This window comes from Pelecanus crispus, chromosome 2 (genome assembly GCF_030463565.1).
Source record: "Pelecanus crispus isolate bPelCri1 chromosome 2, bPelCri1.pri, whole genome shotgun sequence".
NCBI classification, from domain to species: Eukaryota; Metazoa; Chordata; class Aves; order Pelecaniformes; family Pelecanidae; genus Pelecanus; species Pelecanus crispus.
Window position 1 is genome coordinate 124,361,972 of NC_134644.1, and position 10,378 is coordinate 124,372,349.

Sequence of the window (10,378 nt, forward strand, 5' to 3'; positions counted from 1 at the left end):
CTGATAAGTAGGTCTTCATGTCTATAGGCATTTCCTGATATGTCTTAACTGTCAATCTGAATGTTAAACATCTCTATCTTTATCTCATTATTGACTGATTTATTAGAGGAGAATGCTTTCATCTCTTTTTTTGACTTTGGGGTTGCTCCAGAAAGAAGGAAAGGAAAATACTAGGAACAACTCTTAATTTGGAATAATAGATGGGGAATCCTAATTACAGCAAAGTCCTAATCTTCCAACTGAGCAGGTGTATGGTTTGGTGACACCACTACCATGCAGCTGCCCACACCATACCTTTTAAGAAATGGTAGAGGCTCAGTCTAGAGGAGATCTGTTTCTTTAATAGGTGGAAGGATATCTGTGGACATGCTAGCAGGCTGCTCTCTGCTTTCAGTGCTTCTTGCTAGTCATACAGAAGACAACACCTCGCTGGATGGATCTCTTCCCTTCTTGTCCTCACCCCTGTCGATATCAATCACATGAACTGTGCCAGGCTTCAGGATCAGGTCATCGGTCTCTACGTGGCTCCTGTTATCGTCCACCTCGATGTACTTCCCTTTGGATGGCTGGGTAGCCTTACTGAAGACGTCTTTAAAACGGCGCTTGAGTTCAACATCTGGGCAATAGACGTACTCATAAAGAGCACCAGCAAGGACTGCTCCTATTATTGGTCCCACCCAATATACCTGCAAAAAGAGGTGCAAAAAAGACAGGCATTAAGCTCTAGTGCAAAAAAGACAGGTGTTAAGTTCTAGAGCAAATAAAGAAGCCACGGTCTCAGAGAAAATCATGTCACTACAGACTTCACCCAGAAAATTTTCTGCAAAATGCCCTGGCCCAATTGTTAAAACCAACTCTCCAGAAATGCATGGTCACACAGTTCCCTGGCTTTCATGAACCACGATGAAATCTGCCATCATACCAGTTTATGAGGCAGAGAAGTGTGACTACCATAGGTTTCACAGATGATGACCTGGAGCTCAGCAATTAAGTGACTGTTCTAAAATCACATAAGAAGTTAGTCAAAAGGCAGTCTCTTAGGCAGTTAATGGCATTAGTCCTAGGTCAATTTTCTTTTTCTTTCTGCCTCCTCCCAGTCTCTCTCTCTCACACACATTTCACACTCTTCAGAAATACTCCCTAGTCACCTTGAATCCAGTAATCTAAACCACCTCGTAACCATGGGTGCGGCTCATCCCTAAAAACTCCTCTTGTGCCAGCATTTAAGGAATCACCAGGCAGTGGACACCACAGAGCAGAGGAGAAGAGGGACCTGTGCTGATATGCCAGTGAGATACAGTTACTACTTCCCCACTGCCTCAAAAAGATTTCAGTCTACCTGTCTGGTTAACAATGTTCTGGGGCAGACCGGATGAGCGGCAGTGAAGCTATGGACACCTCCCACGGACAGACATGCAGGCATCCTCTTTGGCTACCCTACCTTCTCTTGTTAACCGAAAGCAGTTTTTTTCCTCTCTTTATGGGAGATTTAACTTTAACTCTTTTTAAACTTTGCCCAATAAGACAAAAGTACAGGTTCTTCACCATCCTTATTTGGATCAAACGTAGCTATAACATTTCGTGAGACAAAAAAGGCCACAGATCCTGGTGCAGTCATGTATGACTTGCCAAATACAGCTCTGTAGTCACATATAACATACAGTTGCCCTGGCATAGCTTTGCTTTTAAACTAGCAGGGGTAAGATGATTGAGAAGCAGGCCCTCATCTTCAAAGAGAAATAGTTTTGTCAAGTTTTATTGATCCACTGCTTTCCAAGAGGCCTCCTCTATATTTTTGTCACTCATTGCCAGCTGTAGACAACATATACGGACTGTTTGCAAGATGACACACAAAATAAACACCGATGTAGAAAACTGATTTTCTTTCTGCATTTTCACCCAAGGTGACAATGGACTTTTAAGGAAACAAAACCTTTCCTAGTGTATACACAAACAGTTCTATGTCAGTATTTCACACTCACATTTCCAAAATAATCCAAATTTGGCTTCTGATCCTGCAGAATCCAACAGGCAGTCAGCTACCTGATTATTACCTAATTTGAATAAGCAAATACAACCGACATGCACAACTTCGTAGGGTACCTATCCATTTCAGCATGACATGCAGCAGTTCTGTTACATTAACAGGTGCAGAAGCCCACAGGCTTCTGCCAATGGCATGCCAATGTCACTGCCCTGGAGGAGGAGAAAAGGCCATCTTTCCAAGTGACCAGGGCAGTAGCTAAGCTTCTTCTACAAGTTCCTCCATGGCACATTTGTTTATTGTTTATAGCTTTAGTTATAAATTACAGTCTTCCTCAGAGTACGGATAATTAATCTTGTGAAAAACTACAGCAGTTTTTCATATGAACAAGCCATTCACTGGTAACTGCGTAAATCTGCCTCAATAGGATAACTCTTGGGAACAAAGTTACACATAGTATCGTGTTTGCAGAATTGGAGCCTTAGGGCCTGAAGACAATGCTATTTCTGTTATTAGCTGCAGTGGGAGCAATGTGGGCTTCATACTTTAAAAATCAAGAAAATCCTTATATGTACTGTAATATGCAGCTCTTACAGTTAGCATTGAAAGTGTCCCTAGAAGTGCTTTCCCTGTCTTTAATTAGGTGAGGCTGAGCTGCAATCCATCTCTCCCTTATAAAATGTGAATTGGTTTTCAGTAAGTTTAATAGTGGGATGCTACAGAAAATGACTGCATCATTCACAATCTGTTTATCAGATTGTTTCCTGCACAAATACTCCTAGTTAAGCTGACGCTTTCAAACTGAAGCAGGTAACATCTGGTCTGGCCTGCAAAGACCAGACTGCAACCCCTTCATCTCTCACCGCAGGCATTTGCCGAGGCAGGTTCTCCCTGGGGAACCAGATCACAGAGGGTCCCTGCTCTCATTTTATACCTCTGCCCCAGTTTGCTGCAGAACCAGGTGAAACGTGAAGCAGACAGAATTATTTCCATAACTTCTCACCAGCATGACCCGGGGGTTTGCAGCCTGCCTCGGAGGATTTTTCTTTCTAGCAGTTCAATTCTTTCAGTCTCGCTGGATTGCGTTTTTTGTTCTGAACTTTTTGTATGATTTCCCTTCTACCCCAGCTACTACCTCCACAAATCGGCCCCTGAACAGCAAGACGCTATTCCAACACGCTGCATACGGCACCGCAGGTCTGGGCAAGGAGCATAATTACACCAAAGTTTGTGGCAGGCCAGCTCCTGTCTTCCTCAGTGATGGTCTCTTATGGTACATACTGGGATAGATAACTAAAAGCAAATGATGTACGGAAAATCCTGGTAGATATTTGTTGCTATGGTGAAGGAAGCTTGAAAGCAGAGTTACCCATTGGTTTTCCCATCTCCCCATGATCACAGCAGGTCCAAATGATCGAGCAGGGTTCATACTGGCACCAGTGTAATTGATCTAAAGCAGAGACAAAATGTTACCTGTTATTAAAGTCTTGAAGGTCGTTATTCAATTTCTACTAGTCCTTGTTCTATGGGACGCCCTGGTTTTGTATGGCTTTTATTCTTGACAGCTGGTATTGTCACTCTGCTGTCTTACCACAAAATTAACAAAGTCATCACATAAACAGGCAGAAAAGCTCTGATGCAACACCCTACCCAAGGGGACCCTCCTGCTATTCCAAAGGGTTTTGGCATGGTTCCATAAAGAATACAGCAGCTATATAGCTATAGCAGCTATAAAGACCACAGAAGTTTCCATTTACTTCTGAAGTAGTCATAAAGGGAAAAGGGATCTATTTTTTTAAAGAGAAGCCATTAACTTACAGCAAATAAATGTCCAATTGCAACAGAAAATCCAATTGCTAAAGCTACTGAACCAGTGACATCACTTCGTTTTGAATCACAGCTGGCAAAAATAGTAAAAACCAGCTGGAACGTAATTATCAACTCCACCAGGAGTCCATGGCCAGCGGAAAGATCCCCATGTACCTGGAAGAAGGGAAGGAAACACTGCAGATGAAACAAAGGTGATTTTGTAAATCAGAAAGCCACCACATACATGTATTTCAACAAAAGGTATTTCTAAATGGTACAGAGTGAAGGACAACAATGAAATTTAGAGCCACAGGTTCCCCTCCAACTTTTCTCCCTGTTTTTTAAATTTTTTTTTTTTTTGAGGCCCATGGAAAATTACTGCCGGACTGAGAACAGAAAGCTTAACAGTAACATCCAACAAGAACTTCAGAGCTAGACTGCAGAAGTATAGTTTATTTTTTACACAGGGATTTGCAAATGCTGCACTTCCCCTTCACCATTTTTTTCTTGGGAGCACTGTAATTTACTATTCAATTATAAATTCATTAATTAGCCCTGACTTAATTAATTTAAATTTCAATTAAAAATTAAGCAGTGTGCGGCTCAAGTGCATTTTTAATAAGTCCTGCAACAGGGCTAACTGATGGCATTCCTTATTAGTTTAGAACAAAGCTGAAATCTAAGCCACAATCTATTTCAAAAGTATGTCATTTTAAATTGATGTTTTTTCAATCCCCGTCATAATGGCATAGAATTAATTTCCCCCTCCCCAGCCCATGTAAAAATGGCATTTCATGCATATATTATTTAAATTTTTTATGTAAATTAACATTACCTGCTGTCATCAGATTTGGAGAAGTTCAAGGAAAGAGAACTTCTATAAAAAGAACAGCTATAGATATTACGCTGCATAAACCCATCCTAAGGAGAGCTTTAAGCCCTGTCTAGATGTCGTAAATAAACTGGCAAGCTCTTAAAATCTCTACTTGAGCTCTCTTAATTCTGCGTGACACTGATTGCATTTTCTTAGGCTCTAAGCTAGCCTAGTTCAAGAGCCGCAGGAGAAGTGATTACCGCAGTGACTCCCAGGCCTCCTACCACGCTTGGCGGTGTGACGAGGTAAAGGATGCCTGCGCCCACGATGGCTCCGAGGCACTGGGCAAGAATGTAGAAGACGGACTTGGCGAGGCTGATCTTCCTTGTGCAGACCATTGCCACGGTCACAGCAGGGTTAATGTGGCCTCCGCTGATGTGTCCAAAGCACTGCACCATGGTTGCAATGCTGAGTCCAAAGCAGAGGGAGATAAGGACCATGTCTACAGGAAGGGGCTTCTCTGCTCCACCCCAGTTGATCGTGGAGCCGAGGCTGAGGAGGACAAAAATGAGCATGGCCAAAAATTCTGCCGAAACGGCTTTCCAGAAGGGCTGAGTCCAGACTCCTTTAAACGCCACCATGATGCTCTCACACTTACACAGACGTCCACACTTACTGAAAAGGAAAACAAAGCTTCATCAGAAGCCACCAAATAATCCTTATACTCTCCTGTTAGGGGGTTGCTATCCAGCAGACTTTGGAGAGAAGGTGGCAATGCTGAGTACCCTTGGGCTGGGACAACCACAGACTGCACTCAGAGCAGACTGCCTTTAAACGTGGCCAGCGTTTGAGTGCCTGCAGGACACAGGGTAATTAATCACCCCTTGCATAAGTCTGTCTGTATAGCTTCAGTTCACAAAAAGCAACCTCTGTATCTTTTGAAATAAATATGAAAATAAGGGTATTCTTCTACACTAGCTGACCTCTGCCTGACTTAGAGTCTGTACAAACCTACCACTTCCAGTGGCCTGCTGACCATCATGCTCATTAAATCAGTGGGTATCCTCTTTTTCCAAGCAAATCTGTGCTTTTCACAAAGCAGGTATGATAATTCAATAACAAGCAGTATCTTAGTCAAACCCTAATGGTTTTGATAACAGTGTAGTGTTGGGAGGTTGCCCTGGGAGCTATAAGAGAAAGTCTATTTGTTTGACCACTCACACAGACCAATATTTCAATTTATATTTATGCAAAGAGCAGTTTCTTCACTGTGGATGTAGGGGAAAAATTGAATTCAGCCAGGAGAATAGACGCAATCCCAAATTCTGACCTTTAAATCAATCATGCAATCAATAATGTGCTTTCTTTTGGGCTAAGGGTGCCAAGTAAGCTGTGGAATAGAGTAATATTTTCTGTATGTGTGGTGTGTAGAACTCTGTGTGGCAAAGAAAGAAGCGTCTTGATTTTCCTCTCTGTCTGGAGATGCTATTTATTAGTCTACACGGCCTTCTTGATGAGTTACAATTTTGCTAGATGTTCAGATACCTATGAAAGTGGGTCACCAAAGAAAAGTTATTTGTGGTATTAATAAATTAGGAGAATAAGCCAAAAGGGAAGCATTTTAATGAGTTTCTAAGGAATGCTAACAAGATTCTTCTCTAAAAACAAAAGCAAAAAACCTCCAACCCCTCCAAAAAGTAGAAAACAAAAGAAAGAATATTCAGCTGCTACAACTGGGAACAGAATTTCAAATGGAAGAGCAATGAATTTATGCTCAGTTATCTAAGGTAACTGAGCTAGAATGCATATTTAATACCACTTACATCAGAAAGAGGCATAAAAGACATGTCTGCCCTTTTCAAGTTATTGCAAGAGGAATGGCCCATGAATTTCTTAACAGTTGCAGTGAGTTAGGGAAAGGCAATTTAATCCTGTGACTGGAAAAAATAATTTGTTTCCCTGTCTCATTTCTTATGCTAATTTACTGTGTATTTTAGATAGGTCATTTGAACTCTATCTCAGTTCTCTAGACTCTCAGATGAGAGCAAGAATTACATTATCTCCTACAAATGGCTGTTGTAAAGTGCTTGTGAAGTGACCTGAGAGTCCTGAGCGGGACTTGCTCTGCTAGAGAACGGAAGCCAGAACCTCAAAAGAGAATAAAGTCATCCCCAAAATCTTCTGATTTTGGGTCAAACGTGAGACAAATGGAAAGATGTTTTTGTAAGATCTCATATTAACAGTCAGTTAATGACCAACTATCTAGACTAGACTTTTTGTACAAAATAGCTGAAAAACCATTGCCTCCCCCAATGCTGAAGCTCACAGGTATTTGGTTGTCCTTACCTTTGAACCCTATGCCTAGATTCTCACTGAAACCTAAAAGCTTACCTCTGACACCCTTACTGCTTCCTCACTAATAATTTATTTTAGGGTCCCGAGTAAGATACAGTTGTTATACCCACACTGAGAAAAGCTCATTTTCCCAGGGCATGTCCCAGGTGAACACATCATATAGAGATGAAGCATATCCTGAAGCCCATGGAAAAGAAACCTGGATGCACAGACAAGGGAAGCAGCACTCATCCACCCCTTCACCCCCAGCTCAGTTTGGATGCAACCTGGGTTTCCCCGAGCTTTTGCTTCCTAAACAAAATGCAAGCCCTTGTGTTATATGCCAGACTTCTGGAAAATTTCCCACTACCAAGGGCACTATGGGGGGAATGTAGGCTTTTGGGGCATGGGAGAGAGGGGTATGGTGACTCCTGACTTTGTCCGAGTGTGACCATCTCTTTCTGTACACTGACAACAGTGAGATTTGCAAATTAATTACATTCCTTCATCCTGTAGAAGTGGACAGAAAAGGGTGGGCTTTTTTTGTATTAAAATCACGCAGTTAGCTTCCCTCTAGTTGTGGAACATCTTGGAAGAACACATTAAGAGTAAGTGTGCGTGCACGTGCACAAGAGAGAGGCAGGGAGGATCCAGAAGATCACACCTTGTACTGAACTGCTGATGGGCCTGTCTAGAAGGAGGCTACCACTTGTAAAGGGCAGACCTCATACTGCTTCCCCAGCTGAGACCACATCCAATCAATTCAGTCAATGTTATTTATAGCCCTGAAAATGCAAAAATGCTGCATGCAAGCCAAAAGCGTAACTCAAACACAGAAGCTTGCTCATCAACACAAAGAATGTTTCTGTTCTTAAGCAGCATGCTACATAGAAAAAAATCAAAATGGTAGAACTACACTGTCAGCAATACTTTGATAGTTAGTGATCTAAACATCTATTTTTAATGCACACGTTTTTCTGAAGCAGAGTGTTTTTCTGTGATTTCAACACCCAGCAAAATGCCCAGCTGTCACGGCCAAATTTTTCTTTCAAACTGCACACCTTTCTTCCCCACAGCAAAAAAACCCTACAAATGTTAATAAAAGCTTAATACTGCATTTGAGCCCTGAGTCCAGGTTTTCACTTAAATCAAAGGCTATCAGCAACTTAGAAATCAACACCATCTCCAACATCCGCTGTTTTTTCAGCATGCAGTTAATTTAAAGGCTTGAGATGAGACAGAGCGATGGCTGTGCCAGGTCTAAAACCAAAGTGGGACTTTCCAGCAGCTAAGATTTGCCATCAAAGTCGCCAAACAATTTTTTGGAGTAGTTGTTGTTCATGGTTGCCTTAAAGAAATACAAAATACAACAGAAAAACAGTAAGACACTTTGATGCTATGGTCACACATTAATTTCACGTGTGGCCACACTTGAAATTCTCTGGTCTGTACTACAGCATTACACGGTGGACTGTGCCCGACAAGATGCAAGGTGGGTTTCTAGAGGTCACGTTGCCATCAGGGCTGCAGGCATGATTATGGCGTCAAAGCCATAACAATATAAATAATAACAAAGTACAGAAGTCAAATGGTATTTTTAAAATTCTTCCTTTTCTAACGAGTATCATTTCAAGGAGCAGAGCAAACAGCCTGGACCTGGGCTTGCGGCCAGCCACTCCACACGGCACTACTGTCGCACAGAAGTTTTGCGCGTGCGGCGGCTATTTACAGTGGCATCTCCACAGCAAACTCAGATACTCCCCGACCTGTGCTGGCACAGCCGCCTGCAGCTCAAATGGACCTTAGGCACCCGCTTGCCAACTTGGGGGGAGGAGGGGGACAGGCTACTGCTGCAAAACAAACGCACTATCGCAGGGCTCGCTTATAACCATTTCGCCTCATTTTGCAATACGATGTCGAATGAACGACTGGACCTATCGACAGGAGGTGGGAAGGGGAGGCTCGGGAGCCCAGTACCGCAGCTCTATGGCTGGGCGGCAGCTGGGCTTTCTGCACAAACTTGTCTCCGTCGCAGGGCCACAAGCGGCGAACAAAACTAAGTTTTAGGGTGCGGAAAAGGAGGGGGGGGGGTTGTAACCCTCTGCCTCCCTTCGCACCTCTGATGTTAAAACCCAAAGACGACCGAAAGAGCTCCGGTAGCGCCTTCGGGGAGGGGGAGCCCGGCGCCCCGGCAGGCACCCCTCGGTGCAAAACGCCGGGAAAAGGCAGCTCGCAGCACCCCCGAGGGCGACCCGGCTGCGCACCCCTCCGGGGGCCGGACAAGCCGGGCTGGGTGGGGTGGGGGGTCCCGGCAGGCGCGAAGAAGGGGCGCCCGTCCCGCAGCCGCGCACCCCCCGCCCCTCTATCCCCAGCCTTCCTCTAAAGCCATCCTGGGTTTGGGTGCCCCCCCCGCGCACTCACCCGCGGCGCGGCGCGGCCGCTCGGTCGCTCATGCCTCCCCGGCGGGCGCGGAGCCGCGGCGGCGCGGGCGAGCGGCGCGGGCCGGGGTGGGCTCGGGGCGCGGGGCGGGGGGGGTGGCACGGCTCCCAAACATGCGGCCGGCCAGCGCCGCGCTCCCAGCCGCGCTCCCCTACCTGCTGCTGCCTGCGCGCCCGGGGGACTTGGGAAGCTGCCGGCAGAGCAGCGGCTGCGGGTCATTTGCGATCATGTGAATATGCAGATTAATTCAGGGGGTTCGCGGCGGCTTCTTAAAAGCAGCGGCCGGGGCCGCAGCGAGCCCGCTGTGCTGCTGCGGCGCGGGCTGGGAGGTGTTGGGAGACTCGGAGCTTTCCCCATTTCTTCTGTGCCACGCACCGGCTGGAAGGGAATAAAGTCTAAGTGACTCTGCAGTCGGGGAGCTTTATCCATCTAAAATACTTATCGGTACATTTCCAGAACTCTGCTGGTTACCAAAGAGGCAAAGCGTGTAATTTGTTGGAAGTTGCTAAATTCAACAAAGTTTTGCCTAGTGTGGAAAGCCAATGCAGGCCGCTGAAAGGGACTGTTGAAATGAGGCCTGTGGTGCTGCTGAGGAAGTTCAGATGGTCCTTGCCTTGAGAAGAACCCACTGAACCTACAGTATGAAAACAATGCAATGAAAAAACAACCCTTTACATAATAAGAAAAAATCAAAGTGACCCAAGTTGCCAGGCACTCTTATTTTGTTAGGTAATGCATGAAGAAGAAGAATGTCACTTGAAGAAGACAGGGGTGAAAATGGAACAAAGTATCTAGAAAATCCTTTTTTTCCAGTGGCTCAGACCTTTGCGTGTAGTAAAAGAATCTGTGCATAAGTTATACACAAAACATTTTAAGGGATATGTTCAAGTGTTAAATGAGGTTAAAGCAGCACGCACAGAGAAACCGCATCTACTGCCATGCATCCATGCAGCAACAGAGAAAGATTCAGTTTTGCATGATGATCAGCCAGCCTGTGT

At 44.7% G+C, this 10,378-nt stretch overlaps 1 protein-coding gene across 3 annotated transcripts; it reads right to left on the reverse strand.

The window, feature by feature from the left end:
• Positions 1-407: 407 nt before the first annotated feature.
• On the reverse strand, positions 408-9,609 carry AQP4 (aquaporin 4). 3 transcript variants are annotated; one of them, XM_075704897.1, is made up of 5 exons: positions 9,536-9,609; positions 4,868-5,282; positions 3,803-3,967; positions 3,354-3,434; positions 408-686 (listed from the first exon to the last, which is right to left on the reverse strand). In XM_075704897.1, exons 1-5 carry the CDS (start codon positions 9,607-9,609, stop codon positions 408-410), a joined length of 1,014 nt encoding a protein of 337 aa, XP_075561012.1. The 3 variants fall into 3 exon arrangements, with proteins under 3 accessions (XP_075561012.1, XP_075561013.1, XP_075561014.1); XM_075704898.1 differs by lacking the exon at positions 9,536-9,609 and adding an exon at positions 9,363-9,394; XM_075704899.1 differs by lacking the exons at positions 3,354-3,434; positions 9,536-9,609 and having other exon boundaries at positions 4,868-5,275.
• Between the last annotated feature and the right edge of the window lie 769 nt (positions 9,610-10,378).

Coding starts and splice junctions, on each gene's coding strand:
- AQP4 (XM_075704897.1), bottom strand. CDS start 9,609: ATGATCGCAAATGACCCGCAGCCGCTGCTCTGCCGGCAGCTTCCCAAG. Junction 5,283..9,535: donor GGGCGCGCAGGCAGCAGCAG/GTAGGGGAGCGC, acceptor TTTCCTTTTCAG/TAAGTGTGGACGTCTGTGTA. Junction 3,435..3,802: donor CAATTGGACATTTATTTGCT/GTAAGTTAATGG, acceptor TCTCTGCTTTAG/ATCAATTACACTGGTGCCAG.